The sequence below is a fragment of the Artemia sp. Qi Xiang Cuo genome, chromosome 1 (assembly GCF_049724085.1).
Source record: "Artemia sp. Qi Xiang Cuo chromosome 1, ASM4972408v1, whole genome shotgun sequence".
NCBI lineage: Eukaryota > Metazoa > Arthropoda > Branchiopoda > Anostraca > Artemiidae > Artemia > Artemia sp. Qi Xiang Cuo.
The window spans coordinates 105,036,947-105,059,876 of NC_142794.1; the positions used below are offsets into that span (position 1 = coordinate 105,036,947).

At 34.1% G+C, this 22,930-nt stretch overlaps 1 protein-coding gene across 1 annotated transcript in view; it reads right to left on the reverse strand.

The window, feature by feature from the left end:
* The window catches only part of Lmpt (four and a half LIM domains protein limpet), a 277,526-nt gene extending 261,773 nt beyond the window's left edge, over positions 1-15,753 (reverse strand). The window contains exon 1 of the mRNA XM_089088396.1: positions 14,914-15,753. Within this exon, the coding sequence (XP_088944522.1) occupies positions 14,914-15,749 (836 nt within the window). The 5' untranslated portion in view covers positions 15,750-15,753. The remainder of the gene's footprint in view (positions 1-14,913) is intronic.
* Between the last annotated feature and the right edge of the window lie 7,177 nt (positions 15,754-22,930).

Consider the following 22,930-nt stretch of genomic DNA (forward strand, 5'->3'; position numbering starts at 1 on the left):
CAAGGGCCGTTTAATTAGAACAATAATAAACTTTTTTTTTAAGTACTAAAAAACCTTAGCGTAAAGAGCGAGGTGTTGAGGAGGGGGCATCCCTCCTTAGTTTTTTTTTATTTAATTACTAGTAACATCAATACTACTACTGTGACTAATATTACAATTATGTCTAAGGGTATGAAGATGAAGTTTTCAAGAAATTTTGAAGAAATGGGGGAAGATGAACTGAATCAGAACACGTCCTCTGTGTGCAGTTTGTCAAAAGGGTGTAACAGCAACATCTTAGGAGCAGGTTGATGTGTGAAATTGAAACTAACAGGGCCTATTGCCAGGGGTGATGAACTAACCAAAAGAAAACATTTGCATCCTAATCCTGCTTCTACTCATTCTACTGCTACTGTCACTATTATTACTATTTCTATTACTACTACTGCCACTATAGGTTAGGCTACGACAATTAATTTTACTGCTGCTACTACTACTACTGCTATTAAAACTAAGGATATTAAGGCGAAAAATCTGGGATACATAGACACTGTATGGAACTAAATTGAAACACACTGTGTCCACACAGGTTGTCAAGTAGACACATCAGAAATGCTTCAGGAATGATTGACGGTATGCATTAAGCTGAAACTTTCAGCGTGTGTTGAAGGGGATGTTGAAGAAACCAAAGGTGCTATGTGTATACTACTGATAGCTTGGCAAACCTGAGACCTTCCGTCTATGATTATGATACTAGGTCATCTGTAGAGATTAATATTCCGCTGGTTGTTTCGGCCCGATCGATGGTTTCTTTGCTTCACAGGGGGATCAGAAGTTGGAACCATCTTGATCAAAATATCAAAAATATGGGTGATATTTTTTCGTTTAAGATAGTAATTAAAGGGATGCTCTTTAGTAAGTATGAATTTTAGTGTTTTTTGTTGTTGTTGTTGTTTTTTTTTTAATAATGATATTGGTAAATATTTATGGCTCCTGGGAGTGAAATTAAATAAAAAAAAACAAGTTTTTTTTAACTGAAAGTAAGGAACGACGTTAAAACTTAAAACGAACAGAAATTATTCCGTATATGAAGGGGGCTGTCCCCTCCTCAACACATCGCTCTTTACGCTAAAGTTTTTTTATTGTTTAAAAAAATAGAGTTGTGAGAAAGTCAAACTTTAGCGTAAAGAGCGAGGCGTTGAGGAGGGGACAGCCCCCTTCATATACGGAATAATTTCTGTTCGTTTTAAGTTTTAACGTCGTTCCTTACTTTCAGTTAAAAAAACTTGTTTTTTTTATTTAAATTTTGAACGTTTTTGAATTAATGCAGGATTTGATTTCGGCTCACCGTACATGAATAATTAAAACAAAATTTGCATATTATATTTGGTTAAATGGCTTTCTCGAAACTTGTTTAATTTTATTTACGAACGTTTTTATTAGTAATAAATATACGTAACTTAGAATTAACTTACCTAACGAACTTCTATATTCATAAATTTTTAACACGTATATTAGGGGGTTCGCCCCCTAGTCAATACCCTGCTCTTTAAACTATAGTTCGAATTTTTTTTCCAGTTCTTTAAAAATGACCTCTTAATCACAATCAGTTGATCAGTTGAAAAACTTGTTTTTTTTTTATTTAATTCCTGATCTTTTTCTTTAATAATGCTGGGAAATCCGGCGCCCCCTTCATAGCAATGTCCCTTCCCCATGAAAACTTCCTTCATGGAAAGATCCTTCCATATAGCCCCCGACCCTCTCCTTCCCCCACCTACCAGAAAAAATCTCCTCTGAAAAAGTCTGTATACTTCCCAATAACCAATACTACTGAGTAAAGTTCATAACTTTCAGCCCTCCCCCTGGGGACTTTGGGGGATCAAGTCATCCTAAAAGACATTTTTATCATATTTTCGACCATGCTGAACAAAATGGCTATCTCAAAATTTTGATCGGGTGACATTGGGAAAAAAATGACTGTGAGAGTGTGTCTAGTTGCCCTCCAGATTTTCGGGCACTTAAAAAGGGAATTAAAACTTTTAATTTCCGTTCCAATGAGCCCTCCCATGATATTCTAGGACCACTGGGGCGATACAATCACCCCTGGGTAAAAAAAATAAAAAAACAAACAAACAAACAAATAAACACGCATCCGTGATCTTTCTTCTGGCAAAAAATGGAAAATTCCACATTTTTGTAGATAGGAGCTTGAAACCTCTACAGTAGGGTTCTCTGATACGCGGAATATGATGATGTGATTTTCATTAAGGTTCTATAACTTTTAGAGGGTCTTTCCCCCTTTTTCGAAAATCAGCCAAATTTTCTCAGGCACGTAACTTTTGATGGGTAAGATTAAACTTAATGAAACTCATATATTTGAAATAAAAATTAAAATCTGATTCTTTTGATGTATCTATTGGTATCAAAATCCCGTTTTTTAGAGTTTCGGTTACCATTGAGCCGGGTCGCTCCTTACTTACAGTTCGTTACCACGAACTGTTTGATGATTATTAATATGATAGTAAATTTAATAAAAGTGTTAAGGTGTAAGGAGTTTGGTGCTGTTTGGGGACTGTGATATAGATAGGTTATTTTTTTTTTTTTTTTATTGTTTTGTTATGTTAGTGTATTTTTGCCACCCCCTTGGACAAGTTTTTACTTCTTGGGGTGGCCGCTAAACTTATGTTAAATTGTTTGTTTGTTTAGAATAAATATCTCTCTCTCTCTCTGTACTGCTACAACTGTTGCTACTGCGCAAGCTAAGCGTATTAAGGTGAAATTTTTAAAGAATTTTGAGGTGGATGTTGAACTAAAGAAAAACAGACTATGAGCGTGTGGACTTTCAAAAAGGTAGCAAAGCAATATCTGAAGAGCAACTTATATTACTAATTTAGACCTTTAAGGGTAAGTTTTGGGGATCTTTGAACTAGCCAGAAGGCAGTATATGTATACTTTTAATACTACCACTGCAGTTACTGTAACCAATGACGTTAAGGGTATTAAGGCAAAACTTATTGGGAACGTTTAAGAGTTTCAATTAAACAGAAAAAAACTGTTTGCATGCAGGTTTTCTAAGGGGCATATAAACAATATCATAGGCACCATCACTCTATAATAGTTGAAATATCATTAGAATTTTTAAAGGAGCTAATTCGATTCAAAATTAAAAGTTCTGGTACACTTTTTAAGAGTAAAAAGAGATATGATTTGCGCTTTACAAAATACGTTTTAAATGTGTTCACTTTTCTTACTTTCAGATTTTTTTTTATCAAAACTTTAAGGAATATGTATCAGTATATCTCAATTAAATTGACAATCCACGGTCATTTTTTTTTCAGTAAAGTGCAAATTATGTTTTGTTCTTGAGAAGGCATTGGATTTATCATCCCTACTCATGTTAGTTTTTGCTCGTTTTGAGTTTGACTGAACCATTTATTGTAGTTTCTATTCGTTTTGAGTTTTATTTATTCATTGATAGTCATTGTGGTAATTTCACATTTGGAAGATTATTTGACTTTATTTCTCCTCATTCTTGGCTTAATTGAGCTCTTTACTTTTTTTTGAAAAACTTTTTTTCTGGGATTTTTTTTTCATTTAATTTTTTAAATAGAGCACCATATGCAGCTATGCTGGTTTGGGTTGTTGCAGGCTTAAAGTTTGAAAAAAAAAAGATATGCCAAAAATAAGCAATAAGGCAATGACATCAAACAATTCAAGAAGGTGTAGCTTTCTTTTGAAGGGGTAGTTGTATCTGAGAATCTACAATTTGTTGGTACCTCGTATTTTTTGGAGGGTTGAGATATTACGGCATAGGGATAAAATTCATAATACTAAGACAAAAAATAAGCCAAGAAAATGAACTTAAGGCAAGAAAATAATTTGAAAATATGAAATTAGTAGCAATTGTAGAAGAGCTACCCCCTGATCTAAAAGTACAAAGATAATGAGCTGGAACTACCGAGTACAAATGACCACTTCCAGTGAACTTGGTGTGGTACCATTTGCCACAGCATCATAAAACCTGGGACTGACACAGCTAATCACTCTTCTCTTCCATCACAATCTAGTCAAAGCTTCCCTCTTTTCATCTTCCTTAAGAAGTTCCAATTTCGTTTAAAATCCTTTCTTATGGGTTATTGCCATATCTTTTGGAGAAGACCTGCTTTTCGCTGGACCCTATGTGGACGACAGAAAAGGAAAATCTTTGGATATCTGGCATCATATATCTCAAAACGTATCCTAGCCATCTCAACCTTTCTTTTATTATAGCTCTAAAAAGCGGGATAGAACGACATTTTTCTTAGTTCTTTCTGTTCCGAATACGGTCAGTCAAACGGGTAGCCAAATAGATCTGCGAATAAGTCTTCTGAAAAACTTTTAACAAATCCTTCTCCGACCTTCAAAGTGCTCACGGCTCAGAACAGTGATGGATCATTGTCATCACATTAGAATCACTATTCTAATCTTAGAGCAGTGGGGTGGGGGCAAAAATCCGGAGGGAACAGCCTGAGGCTTTAGAGAATATAGCCTAAACCTCATTGCATATACTCTTGAGGTCATTGGCATTACTCAATATTCAGGTCATGACAATTATATGAATGAATTTTTCATTTCGGTTGAATGAAACTAGTCCTATGGCACACGCTTGGATAAAGTAAGCCGGACGCATAATACGAACCGAATTTTAATGAATCAGAAAAGCGACGAATCTGCTACCCCTCTTTTCTTATGCCATGCGCTTGGGTAAAGTACACCAGCTAACTCATGTCACTAATGAATCCATTGCTATAACATTTTTTGAGAGGGAACTTATGGTCATCTGTGTCCCAAGTCTCAACCTCAAAAGGGTCCCCAATACCCCTCCCCTAACTTTTTGCCCCCCTTTTTTTTATCTTAGAATTATTTGTTTTCTTTTTTTTATCTTAGAAGGTTTTTTAACTTTTTTATCTTACCAATTAGATGTTTTTTCATATTTTTTTTATATCTCTTAAAATGACATTAAATATACTTTTAACAAAAGGAATTAACTTGTAATATTTTCGAAATACGAAATAAACATGATATAGATATGTTAGTCGTGATTTTTCCTATTAGAAAAAAAATGTTTGTAGTGACATCTTTTTTAACTAATTGTTTTCGAACTTAAAAATTTTTTCAATTTTTTTTTTCATGTCTTAAAATGACATTGTAACATAGGCTGATCCGATAAACTTGCGTTAGGAGCAAGTTTAATTAACGCGAACTTGAGTTAATTAGGCAAATTATACTACTTTAGACTACGCTAGGGGGGCGACCCCCCCCCTCGCCCCCCTTCTCTGGATCCGCAATTGGTTCTAATTGCTGATTGAATAACGTAATTGAATGATGGCACTTTTGAGTACAGCAAGCTCAGCTAGTTGATAAATTCCGTGACCTGAGCCCTGAGGGAAAGGGCTGTAAGTTATAGAAGCAGCCCATCGTTAACATATAAAGCTTCTATGGAAGACGTGGTCGTATATACTTTAGAGAGGAAGTTCACTCGATCGGACATCGATATTTATTGTCTCCTTTTTAGGAATCGAAAATTATCAAAAAGTAACAAGCCCCTCCCCTCCCCTTGTGCCTTTTCCCCCCAAATGCATCTTATAAAATTTTTTAAATGGTCATTTTCTTCAAAATAGTCTTAAAATCAAATTGGTATAACTTAGGGGTCGGGAAATTCTGCATAGTCCCCAGGGAAAGGATTGTAACTTATGTAAGTTGCCCATTATTAGAATAAAGCTTTTTTTTTGTCGAAGGAGTGGCCGTATTAACTTTGGAGGAGGCTCATTTGCTCAGAAATTCAAACTTTTAGTTTTTTTTTTAAGGATGAAAAGTTATCAATGGGCTATTTGCCCACGCCTTACGGTCAAAATTTTGAGATAGTCATTTTTGTTCAAAATAGTTCAAAGGCCAAATAAATATGCTTCCGGGTTTGAACCGTGCCCCTCCCCCAGCACCAGGGAAATGGCTCTGAGCTACGGAACTTGCTTATTGTTACTTTGATACTCTTTTACTTCAATGCCTTGTTTAGTTAGATGCTTTCTTTATTAAATTAAAAACAAGTTTTTTTAACTGAAAGTAAGAAGCGACATTAAAACTTAAAACGAACATAAATTATTCCATATATGAAAGGGGCTGTCCCCTCCACAAAGCCTCGATCTTTACGGGAAAGTTCTTTATTGTTTTAAAAAATAGAGTTATGAGAAACAGTCAGACATTAGCGTAAAGAGCGAGGCGTTGAGGAGGGGAAAGCCCCTTTCATGTATGGAATAATTTCTGTTCGTTTTAAGCTTTAATGTTGCTCCTTACTTTCAGTTAAAAAAACTTGTTTTTTTAATTTAATTTCTGAACATTTTTTATTAATGCAGGTTTTGATTTTGGCTCACAGTACATGAATAATTAAAATGAAATTTGCATATTAATTTTATTTTGTTGGATAAATGGCTTTCAAGAAAGCTGTTTAAGTTTATTTACGAACGTTTTCATTAGTAAGAAATATAAATAACTTACGAATTAACTTACGTAACGAACTTCTATATTCATATATTTTTAATATGTATATTAGGTGGTTCAACCCCTAGTCAATACCTCGCTCTTTAAGTTTGAACTTTAACTGCGCTAAAGTTCAAATTTTGTCCAATTCTTTCAAAATGACCCCATAATCACAAAGGCCGTTAATTAGGATAAATAGCTCTTATGAAAGTACTAAAAAAACTTTAGCGTAAAGAGCAGGCTATTGACTAGGGGGCAATCCTAATCATATACGTAATAATTTCGTTTCGTTTTAAGTTTTGATGTTGTTCCTTGCTTTCAGTTGAAAAACTTGTTTTTTTTCATTTAATTTCTGATTGTTTTTTAATTTATTAAACCACATTGGCCTGACATAACATAAAGAAAGAAAAACGAGCAAAAATCGGATTTTTAAAGGCCAAATGGAAATACTGAAAAAACACAACAAAGTGAATATTTCGAGGGGACAAACGCCTCTCTTCTTCAGCGCAAAACGAAAAAGTATGATCAATGCGAGTGCCGAAGAACAAACCAACAAATAAAACGCGGAAAGTCAGCGTGAATATGAAAAAAAACAAAAAATAAAAGATGAATAAAAATCAATAAAAGCCAAAAATTTTAAGAAATAATTTAAGAAAAAGAAGTTGTAGTGCAAACGATGAATCACAATTTTAAATATTTTGAATTACATGTAGCTTGAACTGTCTTGACAGACATATATTGCTATTTAACTTCGATTTTAAAGTTTCAAAAGGTGCTGCCCCACATCGCTCTTTACTTATAGTTCGTTGCCATAAACTTTTTCCATGCTAAGATTATATTTATAGATAAAATGTAACTAAAACGTTAGCTGTGACAAATTAACTGATAAGTAATTTATTAAAAAAAAGTTGTAGCGCAAACAATGAAGATAAGACCTGAAATAAAGTCACATTAACTGTATCATAAAGAAAGTCAACGCACTAGACTTGCAACTCAACAGCAGTCACAGATTGTCATTTTTTCTCACAATAGCAGCATATTACTTAGTAGCATGGCTAACACGAGAATTGATTACTAGGATAGTTACAAATAAAAAGTGACTTTCTATGGTATTTAATGTTCTAAAAAGAAAACGGTTCCTTTTTCCTCAATATGGAGACCAAATAAGAAATAGCAACATTTAACTTAATCAATTTGCAAAAGGGATTTTTGAGTCCCCAGCCACCGTTGCTGGCACCATTTTTAAACACCAGCATTAAACACCAGCCCACAGTCACCTTTGCTGGCACCATTTTTAAACACCAGCATCCATAAATGCAACATATGAGAAATATTACATCTAAAAGTAACAATAGCCAGTCAGACAGTTCATGTTAAGGAAAAGTAAATAAGGAGTGACATGGGCTAAGAGATACCGAATCTCTAAAAAATGGATTTGATACTTATGTATCTAACTAAATAACTACATTTTTTCTAGGAATTTTGAATACATAAAATTCATTATTTTAAAAGATGTCCAAAAAAGCTACAAGACTAAGAAAATTTGCCTGATTTTAGAAGAAATAGGGAAACACCACAATGAAGGCAAGTGATTTCTGATAAGAATTCAACCGCCAAACTCTAAACATCTAAGAAGCCTTATTGTAGAGGTTTCAAGCTTCCATTTACAAGAATATAAAACTCTACATTTTTCAGATAGTTCGTGGTAACGAACTGTAAGTAAGAAGCGATGCGGCTCAATAGTAACCCAAACTCTAAGAAACATAGTCTTGATAACAATAGACACATCAAAGGAATCAAATTTTCATGCTTTTTCGAAATAGGTAAAATTTACCGGTACCCATCAAAAGTTATGAGCCTGAGGAAATTTGCCCACTTTTTGAAAAATGGGGAAACACCACCACCAAAATATCAAGTGATCCTAATGAAAACCGCTCTATCAGATTCAGCATACCAGAGAACCCTACTGTAGATGTTCCAAACTCCTATGTACTAAAATGTGGAATTTTGTATTTTTTGCCACAAGAAAGATCATGGATGTGTGTTTATTTGTTTGTTTTTTTTTCCTCAGGGGTGATCATATCGAACCAGTGACTGTAGAGGAGAGGGCTCATTTGATTGGAAATCAAAAGTTTTAGCCACCTTTTTAAGTGACCTAAAATATTGGAGGGCAGCTAGCCTCCCTCCTGCGCTCATTTTTCCCCAAAGTCCCCGGATCAAAATTTTGAGATAGCCATTTTGTTCAGAAAAGTCTTAAATTCTAATAACTACATCTTTGACGATGACCCACAGTCCCAGGTAAAAGGGTTGTAAGTTAGAGACTTTGCCCGTTATTTAAATAAAGTACAGGTTACTGGGAGGTACACTGACGTTTTCAGTGGGTATTTTTATAAGGGGCTTACGAGGGAGGATCTTTCCACGGAGGGATATTTTATGGGAAAGAGCATATTTCCATGGAGTGAGAGTCGGATTTCCCAGCATTATTAAAAAAAAAAAATCAGAAATTAAATTAAAAAAAAAGTTTTGTCCACCTGAAAGTAAGGACAAACATTAAAACGTAAAATGAACAAAAATTATTGCTTATAGAAGGGGGATCACCCCCTCTTCAATACCTCATTCTTTACGTTAAAGTCGTTTTAGTACTTTTAAAAGAGCTATCTATTCTAATTGAACGGCCTTGGTGATTCAGGAGTTATTCTTAAAGAATTGGGACTTCTTAATGAATTTGAACTTCGGTGTAAAGAGTGAGGTATTGACTAGGGAGAGAACCCATCATATACGTAATCATTTCTGTTCGTTTTAAATTTTAATGTTTCTCAAATACATTCTTAGACCACACTGGCTATACATGACAAACGAAACTCAGAGAAGAGAGAAAGTAACAAAATGAAAAATAAAATCAAAAAGGGTGAAAAAACGAGGATTTTGTCAGCAAGCCAACAATGAAGATGACAAAATATAAGCAAACATTTCGACAAGGACCTCCGCCAAGTCGTCCTCAGTGCTGAAAAAAAAAAAAAAAAAAAAAAAAAAAAAAAAAAAAAAAAACTCAGAGAAGTCAGAGAAGAGAGAAAGTAACAAAATGAAAAATAAAATCAAAAATGGTGAAAAAACGAGGATTTTGTCAGCCAGCGAACCATGAAGATGACAAAATATAAGCAAATATTTCGACAAGGACCTCCGCCAAGTTGTCCTCAGTGCTAAAAAAAAAAAAAAAAAAAAAAAAACCCACCCACAAAAAAAAAAAAAAAAAAAAAAAAACGAGAATCTAACCTTTCGAAGTTTCCTGTACAAAGACAAAAACAAAGGTTAGATTCTCGTTTTTTTTTTTTTTTTTTTTTTGTTTAGCACTGAGGACGACTTTGCGGAGGTCCTTGTCGAAATATTTGCTTATATTTTGTCATCTTCATGGTTCGCTGGCTGACAAAATCCTCGTTTTTTCACCCTTTTTTATTTTATTTTTCATTTTGTTACTTTCTCTCTTCTCTGAGTTTCGTTTGTTAATGTTTCTCCTTACTTTCAGTTGAAAAAACTTGCTTTTTTATATGTTTAATTTCGATAAGGAATGTCAGGGACGAAATTATGTTTGCTTTGAAAGGGGGGGGGGTCAAATCAGAATAAATATGTTTTCGAAATCCAATTTTACTATTAAGATAATTTGAAATGATCGTTACCCTTCTGGAATTAACTTGGCTGTTTTTTATTCTTTTTTTTTCAGTCGGGCATTTTTTCTATTATGAGCCATGGTTCATTCCTAAATAGGTTGCAGTTCTTGCAGGAACCATTTTACAAGCTAAGTAATCCTACTACTATTACTAAGAACTCACCACAGCACCAAGCCACGTGAGGCCAACACAGCTAAACACGCTCCTCCTCCATCCCAATCTATTCATAGCCTCCCTCTTTACACCCTCCCAGAAAGTTCCCACTTCCCTTAAATGTTTCCTTACGGCTTCCTCCCATCCCAAATGAGGCCAACCGGTTTTTTGTTTAGCCCTAGGTGGTTGGCTGAAAAGGACAAATGGCAATCTGTCATCCTTCATTTGCGTAACATGTCCTTTTCATTTCAACCTTTCTCTCATTATAGCCCTAGAAAGCAAGATTGAATTACACTTTTCGTTTAGCCTAAAGTTTGAAATACGGCCAGTCAGTTAGGTACCCAAAACAATCCGTAGACAATTTCTCTGGAAAATATCTAGCAAATCTTGCTCCGTTCTTTGTAGCGCCCATACCTCGGAATCATACTGACCACTGTCATCACCATAGCTTCCAATATTCTAATCTTGGTTCGCAGACTTATCTTCCTATTTTTCCAAATTTTTTTCAACTGTGAAAAAATACTCTGAACCTTGGCTATTCTAATTTTACATCTTCACTGCACCCACGCTCTTTACTAATAATTCTACCTAGGTATTGGAAACAGTCTTCTTGATCGGTCCTTTGGTTATCCAGCTTCACCTTTTCATCTTCACTTATTTCTAGCTTTAGCGATTTAGTCTTCTTAACATTAATTCCCATACCTTCTCTAGCACTTTGAAATCGCAAAACCTCTAAAATTCTATTTCTTTTGCTCATAGTTTCATCTAGGATGCTTAAATCATCAGCATAATTTAAAAGGAAAGTTGTTCTTCCCCATTTGGTTCCATGTTCTTCCATTGCCTTTCCTGTGCTGCTTAAGACAAAGTCCGTCAAAACGATCCATACAAATGAGGATAGAACACAGCCCTGCTTAAATTTTGATTTAATACGAAACCAGCTACTAACCTAATTTCCTACCTTAACCGCAGCAGTGTTGTTCTCCTACATAGCACTAGTCACTTTAATGTCTTTGTCTGGAATACCATACAAGTATAAGACCTTTGCTAAAGCTCTTCTATCAACAGAATCGAAAGCTTGCTCATTATCTATAAAACTGAAGACCAAAGGTGTTTGGCAACTAAGGCTCTTCTCAATTATTAACCTAAGAGTGAAAACTTAGTCGGAGCACTCTCTACCCTTCCTAAGACCGCATCGTTCTTCTCTTAGAGCTATGTCTACAGCATCTCTAATTCTAAGAAGTAAGATGACACTAAGTAATGTGCTCCCTTCAGAAACCAGGCAAATGCCTCTATAATTACCATACTCACTTTCATCACCTTGTCTTATTCATGGATTTAATTAGGGCTGTCCTAAAATCGCTAGGTACTTCCCCTTTTTCCATAACCGTATTCATAATCTTCCGTAACTAATTTTTAACCTCATAACCATAATATTTAAGAAAACCATTTACCCCACTATCAGCACCTGGGGCCTTATTATTTTTTAATCTTTTGATACTGTCATTTTCCTTTGTATCTTATCCTGTAGCTCTTTCCCAGTTTAGCACACTCTAAAAATGTTCTGCCCAACTCTCTTTAACTCTATCCTTATCACTAATGTGGTCCCGTTCTTATCTTTAAATGGGACTCTACTTATCTTTAACTATCAAGTTCAGATTGACTACTCCCTCTTAATTTATGAGCATGCCAGTACAGTATTTTATATTATGCCTTCAAGTTTCATCTTCCAGATCTCTGGCAATTTTATCCTTGGTCTCCGCTTCACACCTCCTTAGTTCATATTTTAATGCTTTCTCCACTTTCTTTACCTTCCTCTTATTTTTCTATGATCTGTCACTCAGATAATTCTTGTACAAGGCCCTTCTCCTCTCGATTAAACATAAAGCATTTTCACTAATCTTCCTACATGTGTTCCTAGCTTTCTTCCCTATGACACCATGAGCAACTCCACAAATTATTTTCCTAAAAAAAAATCCGTGCATCTTCGACATTGTCAAATGTCAACTGAAATTATTTTGTATATGAGGGGTATTGACCCTTCCTTAATCCCTCGCTCTTTACGCTAAAGTTGGACCTTTTGTGAAAATTTTCTAATTTTTTCTAGAGCACCAAGAACAGCGATTTTTTTTTTTTTGTGTAATTATGAAGGGGTTGAGGAGAGGGCAGCTCCTTTTTTATATGAAATAATTTCTGTTCGTTTTAAGTTTAGAATCTGCTTCTTCCTGTCTGTTGATAAAACTTTTTTATTTATTTAATTTCTGAACGTTTTATAAATCTTGCTGGTAAATCCCCCTCCGGCCTCTATGGAAAATTCCCCCCGAAAAATTCCCCTCCCCCTACAAACAAATTTGCCTGACATAAAGCTCCCCTACATGAATTTTCTCCTACTTAAAACCCCGCAAGAAAATTGTCAAATGAGAATTTCTCACTTTCATTTGAAAAAAAATTGTTTTTATTGTATTTCTAATAGTTCCTTAGATCATGCCGAAAATGTCACCTCCTCTGCCCCGTGGAAAATTTCGTCTGGAAAATTCTCCTTCCACGTGGAAACTTCCTCCAGTAGAAAATTGATTGATTGAAAATTTCTTCTGTGGATCCCCCTCCCCCCCCCCACGCTGAAAAGTGGTTTTCAGAGTTTTGGTAACTATTAGCCCATGTCACTCCTTATTTTCTTTTCTTTAACACGAACTGTTGGATGCATTATTTTTTCTTGTAGTTGTAGTATTTCTCATTTATTACATCTGTGGATGCTAGTGTTCAAAGATGGAACCAGCAAAGGTGACGGGGGAGTCAAAAATCTTTCCGAAGACCGAGAAAGATAAACATTACTATGTAGTTTTCTTATGTGGTCACCATATTGAGGCAAATGTAACCATTTACTTTCCAGAACATTAAAATGTCATGGAAAGTTTCTCTATTTTTTTTACTTACTGAAGTCGTAAATCCCTTTGTTACTTCCGCTATCAAGTACTATGTTGCCATTGTGAGAAGAAATGACAATCTTTGAAGTTGCAAGTCCAGTAAGTTGACTTTATTTATGAGGCACTTATTTTGAATATATTTTTGATCTTATCTTGATTGTTTGCACTAACACTTTTTTCTTATTAAACTACCTATCAGTGAATCAAACACAATTAATGTTTTAGTTAGATTTTATGTACAATCTTAACATTCAAAGAGTTCATGGAAACAAATTTTAGTAAAAATTGATGAGGGGCGGCATTGTTTGAAGCTATAAATAGAAGTTTAATAACCATACATGTCTACCAATACAATTCAATTCACACGTGATTCAATATATTTAAAATTTCATAAGTTTTGCAGCCCATCATAAGTGATTCGCATTAAAAAGAATGGCATAATTGGTTAAAAGGGAAAAAAACCCAAAAGGAGAATAATTTTGAAGGATACTGCACTGTCAATTTCAACACGTTCAAGAACCCTTCAAGCACAGGAGTCAAATTCCATATGCAAAATATGAAATGGCAAATTCTTCTTGGGAAGGTTGGTCACGGATGAGCTGCATCTGCGTTATGGAATATTTGGTCATCGTATGATGGTTCTTCTCTTGATTTAGTAATAAAAAAAAAAAAAACGAATTTTTTCAACTGAAAGTAAGGAGCAACATTAAAACTTAAAACGAACAGAAATTATTACATATATAAAGGGGGTGACCTCCTCCTCAGCACCTAACTCTTTACGCTAAACTTTTTTTGTGCTTTCAAAAAAAGCGCAATATATATATATATATATATATATATATATATATATATATATATATATATATATATATATATATATATATATATATATATATATATATATATATATATATATATATATATATATATATATATATATATATATATATATATTATATATATATATATATATATATATATATATATATATATATATATATATATATATATATATATATATATATATATATATATATATATATATATATATATATATATATATATATATATATATATATATATATATATAATTTTGAGAAAAGCTTCTTATTGTTCCAAATTAAACGACCCTTGGGTTTCAGGAGTCGTGCTTAAGGAATTGGAACAAAATTCAAACTTTAGTGTAAAGAGCAAGGTGTTGAGGAGGGGCAACCCCTTTCATATAAGTAATAATTTCTGTTCGTTTTAAGTACCATGAACTGTTTGATATCAAATGCATATCTACTACGATTATTTTAAGTTATACAAAAGTAAAACAAATTAGTCTTGACCGGTACATTTGGGAATACATTTGAAGGCTGCAAACGCTCTTCAAATTCAAATTTAACTTTGTCAGTCTTCTGATTATTTCTTACCTATGAAAATGTTCTTGAATTTTGGGGCGTGTCCAGAATTTTGTCTGGGGGATTACTTTTTCGAGGAGGATTGCACTAAAAAAATAAATAAAAAACACATCAAAAATTTTTTATGTATATTTTTACAAGTCAGATTAACATTTGGGGGGAGGGGAAGGGGTTCACATTTCTTTCCCTCCCCCTGGATACGGCCTTGATAATGAGATAGCTCTATAAAGAACCTTTTAAATCGGTAAATGTGGATTAGTGGGATGGATAACAACCTACCTGTGATTTACAGATAAACCAGAAACTATTGTATTAGGTTGCTCATTCAAGGGTGCATCGTTAGTTTTAGTGACTAAGTCTTCCAAGAAGGTGTCATTTGTTTTAGTGCTTAGGTCTTTTAGAGATATATCATCATCACTGTTGCTAGTTGAAGCTGATTGACCGTATACTATTGGTGAATATTTTATTCTGTTGTGGAGCCCTTGCTTATCGTTACTTGGCTTTCGCTTAATAGCCAGCCGTCGATATGATGGAATTCCATCTTGAGTGCTAATTTTAGGGTCAAAGTTTCTTAGAATTTTCATCTGTTTAATTGTGCTGTCTGTCTGAACACCAACATCTTTTTTGGCGTTTTCATAATTGTCTGAATAATCAAAAAAAAATTCCACTGCGATTTCTTCTTGGACACATTCGGCCATGGACAGAGTTGCAATGTGTAAATGTAAATCAGCTTCTGATTTCGAGATTTTAATATTTATAACACTATCAAGAACATCTTCGTCCGTATCTGAAATGAAGAGGATCGATGGAGGTCTATAGCCTTCAGGCAAGTCGATTTCATCAGTTTTGGAATATGGAACTATCGGTGGCGTCAACGTTTTGGCGGGTGGAGTAGCTGGAGATTGTTTCTTTTTCTCTTTGCTGCTCTTCGTTGAGTCTTTGAACCACTGCAAAGCGTCTGCGGCATTAAGAAAGCTATGCCGAAAACTTTCTCTTCCATTTCTTTCCTTCTTCTTATCTCGACGCTTTACAGCGCTTGGTATACTAATTTCGCTTGAAGCAGAATGTAAAGACATTGATGACGAATACAAAGACATCGGTCCATCTAAATCCATTTATCGTATCACTCCCCAACTCACTAGGTAACTAAACAAGCTCATGATAAGAATAACGCAGAAAGCAAGTTTTTCTGATAAAAAAAAATTAAGATAAAAAAGCTTTTGTATTATTACATGTGATTGCCCTTTAGCAGCGGATATGGTGAGACATGAAAACTAGCTGATATATGAGACAAATTTTAATCAGTGGGTGTAGTTTAAGAACTGTGAGACTTGGGTTCGTGACAGTGTAGTTCCTCTTTGTTCTCAGTGGGTGAATCAGCCAGGAAATCATCTTGAATCGTAAGGTTAGCATCCGCCGAAGCATCAATTGTTCTTGAAGCGTTTCAATACAATTATAACTTAATATTTATGAATTATAAGAATAATAATGTTGCCTTTTTGATCAAACTTGTTTTGCAGAGATACAATTTATAGACACCACCCCTAACTTAGACAGAGACACCACCTCTAACTCTAAGGGAGGCTAAAGCTACCCCAAAATACTAGTCAAGGCATAAGTATAGATATATATATATATATATATATATATATATATATATATATATATATATATATATATATATATATATATATATATATATATATATATATATATATATATATATATATATATATATATATATATATATATATATATATATATATATATATATATATATATATATATATATATATATATATATATATATATATATATATATATATATATATATATATATATATATATATATATATATATATATATATATATATATATATATATATAAGTCGATGAAAGCCATGTATGTTTTAAACCGCCACTCTTGACTTTCCTCTGTGAGCACGCGTAAAGTGAAAATAAGATCCGCACAGGAACGTCCTGCACGGAACCCATATTGCTCATCTCTCAGGTGTTTTTCTAGTTTGGTCTGTATCCTTTCCAAAATAACAGGACGAAGCACTTTCCCAGGCACTGATAGTAAGCTGATTCCTCGCCAGTTTCCAGGAACAGTAGCAGCATCCTTTTTGAAAAGTCTGACCAGTTAGGTTCTCTTCCATTCAGCTGGTACTTCTCTATTCTACCAGATTTTGGTAAAGAACTTGATCCAATATGAGATTATCCTGGGATTGATGCCTTAATCATCTCTGCCGTTATTCAGTCTTCACCTAGCAATTTTGCGTTTTTCAATTTCCTTGCTGCAGTATTTATCTCCATCCCACTTGGCTGATCACAGTGATTCAGTGGAAAAGGTGGCATCATTGGGATATTGGGAGGGTTTTCTGGTGGAGGTCTATTCAGAATTTTCTCAAATTGTGACACCCTTATTTCATTCACAACAACTGGCTCTGTCTGTAAAGTACCGGAAGGGTCCCTAACTGGGCCATCTTGGGAGCGTCTCTTTCCAACTTTATTTGTTATCCTATAAAGGTTCTAGAGTCACCTTTTTTGTCAGCTTCTTTTGCAAGTTTCGCCTTCCTTTCAATTTGACAACGGTGATCATTTCTTGCCCTATTTTGGACTGCTTTACCTGCTTCTCTATGTCTAGAACTTTTAAAGATCATTTGGCCTGGTACTTGTTTCTGAAGGAGGGTTTGTTTTATACATTTTATTTTCTCTATGATGGCCCATGTCTTGTCTGAAAGCCACTGATCTTTCAGGCTCTTTCTTTAGCCGAGAATTTCTGAGGCAACCGATTGAAAACAAGTCTTCATGTCCTTCCACATGTGTTCTTGATCTAACTGTTCTGGTAGAGAGAGAGCTTGAAAGCAATTTGAAAGTTATATCACAAAATCGTGCTTCAATGTTTTGTTTAGCAGCTTGTCTGAGTCAAAAAGAGGGTCGTGGCGAGGAGTTTTCTTCTTATTTCTCCTCAACTTGATTTTAAATTTTGCCATCATAAGTGAGTGGTCAGATCCTACATCAGCACCTCTATACGATCGTACATCAACGAGGCTTTAGTGCCACCTAAGGCTAACCAAACAATAGTCTATATGATTTTTAGTTAACCCATCAGGGGAGGTCCAAAAATATTTGTGGATGTCAAGATGAGCAAATAAGCTCCCGCCAACAATTAAATCATTGGCTTCTGCAAAATCAACGAGCAATTCACCATTCTCATTTTGGTCTCCAAGCCCATGGTTACCTAGTGCTTGGGGGCAATAATCTCGGTCGTTGCAAATCTTGCATTAAAGTCTTCAATGAAGCATGTTATGTCATGCCTAGGTATATCGTTTGCTACCACTTCTAAGGTTCTGTAAAATTGGTCTTTTACCTTTTCATTTGCTTCATTGGTCAGGTCTTAGCAAACTATCACCGAAAGCATGGCGTGCAATCCAGTAAATCTAGCAGTGAGCATTCTGGCCAAGATTGGGGACCATTTTGATCATGGCCTTTTTGACTTCTTTTGTAATGGTGAGAGCAAATTCTTGTTCTCTTCATGAATCGCTTCCACTGAAAATGATATTGTAACCATTTGGTAGTTGATTTGATCCCGCACCAGTCCATCTTACTTCCAATAAAGGAGGTAAGTCTAGATTATATACAATCATCTCATTTACTACTTGTTCAGGTTTTGATGCTTGGGACATTGTACGGATATACCAAAACCCAAACCTGAGAGGATTTTTTACATTCAGAAATCTTGTCCGGGGACAGGCAGTTGTCGTCGTTGAGTTGATATTAGATCCGTGGCTCTATTTCTTTGATGTTTCTGCTACGTATAGCATTCTTACGGGTGTGGGTTGCAGGCTCAAATCCCAGCCCTCCCACTTTATCCTGGCTTGGGACAGGCTGCAGTAATAGGCAGGCTACTCCTGAAAACCAGCTCTAAATGGGTAACTGGAGAAATCTGGGACAGGTAAAGAGGAAGAGTTTGCAAAAGCAAAGGATAGCTGGCCCCAACCCACCATTGCACTTCCTGGCTTAAGGACCACTAAACAGAGATCAGCACCGACAGTAGGAACTGTAAAGTCCAAAGTCGTACTCTTTACCTTCATCTTTAGTTTTCGTTTGCAATGCTATTGAAGGAAACACGACGGTAAAGTGGACATGTTTTTTTTTAATTATTGTAATGAATGGAAGAGACATCAGGGAATTACAAAATAGGTTTATGGTAGTAAAAGAAGTCGAATGTAGGTTGCAAGACCAGGATATCTAGACATAGAGTAAGACGCGTACATCGGATCCCCTTAAGGTTTCTTTTGAGATTTCTTGGACCAAATATGGCGCAAATAAATCTATTTTAATTTATCTTTTAGAATTTAAATTCAATTAAATTTTAAATTCCCTATCTTGTCGCATTGTCGATCCTTTGAATTAAAAGAATGCATGGGAGGAATTAATATTGATGTCTCGTCCTAATTTCGTCCAAGGTATGGTCATGGTAACGAAGCTGAAAAGGACTTGTGGACCCCAAGAGCTCTTGCATAGAAGGAATTCCGAAAAGAACAAAAAGATACCAATTTAGTGTTCGAAAATAAAAAAAAAACAAATAAATTTTAAAAATACAACAAACGCCGATAAAATGACGGCGCACCGCCGATCAGTTTTTATCGCCACACAGCTGGATTTTTTTCGGTGCACTGGCGGTGCAACGTCACCGAGCATAATGGTGGAGGCCAACACCAAATTTTATTTGGGCTTGGCTTCAGGGACTATATCTAAGACACTTCCTTAAACATTTGTTCTGGAAAACATATAGCATATTTTCCTTACCCTTTCAAACTGGCTTCCTTTTATTTGGAAGAATATAATCAAACTAATTCTCTAATAATGGCGTCGGGGGGCGGGGGGATGGGGAGATTTCAATTCAGAAAAGTAATTTTTTTGCTAGAAGCATTAGTTTTTGAATACCAACGTATTGTGTTAAAAAAAAAAAAAACAGTTCTGAACTGTCTTTTAGTTCATGAAAACATTACGACACTTCTACGTCAAAAAACTCATTTTAAAATCTTAGCCCTCCACCTACTATCATTAAATTAAACACCCTCTTTTGATTTCTGAAGCTGTCTTTTTTCAACGAAGTATGCTATTGCGACACGTTTTACCCCGTTGCATGTACTATTGATCAAATGATTAATTTAGCTATTATTAATAATGCCAAGTAAACATGAAAACAATTATTAAAATCTTGTTATTTTACAAAATTTATATATTAATGCCTTTAAATTTATTTTTGTGTCTGACATAAACTTGTGCTGTCTGTGTGGTTTTTCATATTACACTATCGACCAACGGAGATAAAATACCCTTCTCTGAAATAACCTAAATACCTAAATACCCTAAATACCCTAAATACCATCCTAAAATACCCTTCCCAGAAATAACGTATATGTTGAGTGTATCCTTGTTTGCCTTTTTATTACTATTTTAGAAGTTTCTTGATTTTTAAATACTCTTATTTTCGTACTATAAAATGGTAATAAGTCTGTTTCATGAACATTTATCTTAACTCTATAATCCCTGCTATACTTCAAAGATTTCTCAGATTTGAACATTACTGAAACTATTGTTGACTTCCTGTGTTACTTGCAAAAATTCTAATATACTCTTTCTATTTTCTAAGGACCTATCCGAAAACAGGTTTATTATTTCAGAAATTTAGCTTGAATAAGACAACGTTATAAATAATGCCTAATGAAATTTCAGACGTTTGCAAATCAGCCTATCCTGACATGTTAAATAGACAGGATATATATATTATATATATATATATATATATATATATATATATATATATATATATATATATATATATATATATATATATATATATATATATATTAAATATCTTGAATCTGTTCTTGGACGGCTTTATGTTTTCAGTTCACTATTTCAAAATTTCACAATTGCTTAAAAGTCGTATTTTCATTTTATATAAGGGTAAAAAATTTGTTTCAAGAACATCTCTCTTAACCCTATATTCAGTACTGCGTTTGAAAAATTTTAGAACGTGTTTTCACACAATTTAACCCATCAATTACTTATTTTTATTACCTTCTGACCTTACAATTTGGTTTTCATGGAAAAAATTATACGGCCAGTCCTAAAACAGGAATACTACCTCAAAAACCTTATTTTAGTTCACAATTCATTAAAAGAACCTCTAAGAAGGGAGAGGGGGCAAGAACTTCATAGCCCCCTCTTCATGAAGCATAATGGAGCCTAAATAAGTACTCAGTGAGTGCTTAGACATCTTTTAGTTTTAAAGCAAATAGTATATTTCCAATTTCTCAATTGACTTATCTTCGTAATATGAAACAATAATAAGCTTTTTTGGTGTTTGTCTAAAGTTTGTAATCAACAATGTTTCATAGATTTCGGTTTGTATTTTAGAACTACTGAAGCTACCTTGGACTTGGGGTTTTGTTGCATGCAAATCTTTAACTATGAACTATTACCTTAAGAGTTTCCTTAGAGATTATCCTTGAGAAAACAAGTAAGTCAAACGGCCAATTTTCACTGAGGCAGAACTGATTAGACTTTTCCAGGGTTCCGTGTTTCATATTCTAACGTTTTCAGAGCCTAGGGCAATTTCTTGTGGTTTTGGCAAACTGATTGAGTCCAGGGTGGCGCTCTTCCAAACCGCGATTGCGGTGACAGGCTTTCTCAAATGAAAGTCTGTGTTAGCACACCACCTAATCATCCAAGTTTTGGCAAACAACAGAGACGTGTGAACCAGGTAATGACTTCGATATGTGCGTGTGTGTGTGTGTATACAAAATAATGGTTGGAAAAATGAGTGAGTAAACAAACAAAGTAGCAAACAGAAGATACCTGTTCATTTGATCCTTAGCTTCGCTGAATAAAAATAATAATAATAACAATAACAATAATAATGATAATAATAATAATAATAATGATAATAATAATAATAATGATAATAATAATAATAATAATAATAATAATAATAATAATAATAATAATAATAATAATAATAATAGTAATAATAATATATGGTTCTGTATTGATAACAAAGATGGAAGAATATATCGCATCCATGCATGCTTTCAGACTTGAAACAACAGAGAGAGATCAGGCTGACCTGATCTGTCCTTTAAAATTAATACTCTATTCATAAGTCCCTTAAAGTACTAAAAGTTTTTTGGTACTTTAAGAAATCTTCTTATTGTTATAATTAAACGACCCTTGTGTTTCAGGAGTCTTTAGCAACGATTTGGGACAAAATGAAAACATTAGCGTAAAGAGCGAGATGCTGACGAGGGGGTAATCCCCTTCATATACGTAATAGTTTACGTTTGCTTTAAGTTTTTTTCTGTCGACATTTTTTTTAAATTTAATTTCTGATACTTTTTTAATAATGTCGAGGAATCCAGCTCCATTTTTACGCAAGAATATGCTCCCTCCCCCCAGAAAAATCCTCTAAACAATTCATTTCCGGTAACAATTTACCCTTAACATCTCCACATGTAAGATTGAGCCTGCGAAGAAAAAGTAAAACAAATAAACAGAATTTCGTATCGGAATTCTGGCAAATTCTCCCGGTATAAAATTTCCCCTTAAAATTTTGCCTTCCAGAAAATTCCCTCTCCATCGAAAATTTTCCATGTGAAAACTCAAACAAATACAACTTAAAAACAATAGGGAAATTTTTTTCAAGACAGTGAAATTTATACTAGTGACTATTTCGGCCCTATGTCCAAGGGCCGTCTTCAGCACAACATTAAATAAAAAAAATATATATAAAAACAAACTTACATTAAAATACGAAGTTTAAAAAACCGCTTTTAAAAACCTTTAAAAATAGCCCTAGTATCCTTACTTCAACGAAGTTCAATCAGGACTCTTTTTTTTTTTTTTTGTTTTTTTTTTTTTTTTTTTTAACCAGGACTGATAAATAAAATGACGAGAGAGGATGAGTTCATTCAAACGAAATAAAGTGAAATTATTAACTGCAAGTTTTCAGAGCTAATCTTGCTTTTTTAGCAGCTAGTCTTAAAGGCCTTTTTGTAACGGGTTCAATATTATTGTCAATTGGTTTAATAAAATACCTTGTTAGATCACCTTCAATTAAATTTGAGTATAAAGAATTCAGTGAGTATTCTCCTAAGTCTCTATTTAAGGAAATATTTTTATTTATTTTGAGCCTAATTTCGATTGATTCCCGGACCACCTGTTTTATCCCCAAATCACTACTAATGAGAGAAGATTTTTCAAAAAGTATTGTGTGGCTGGA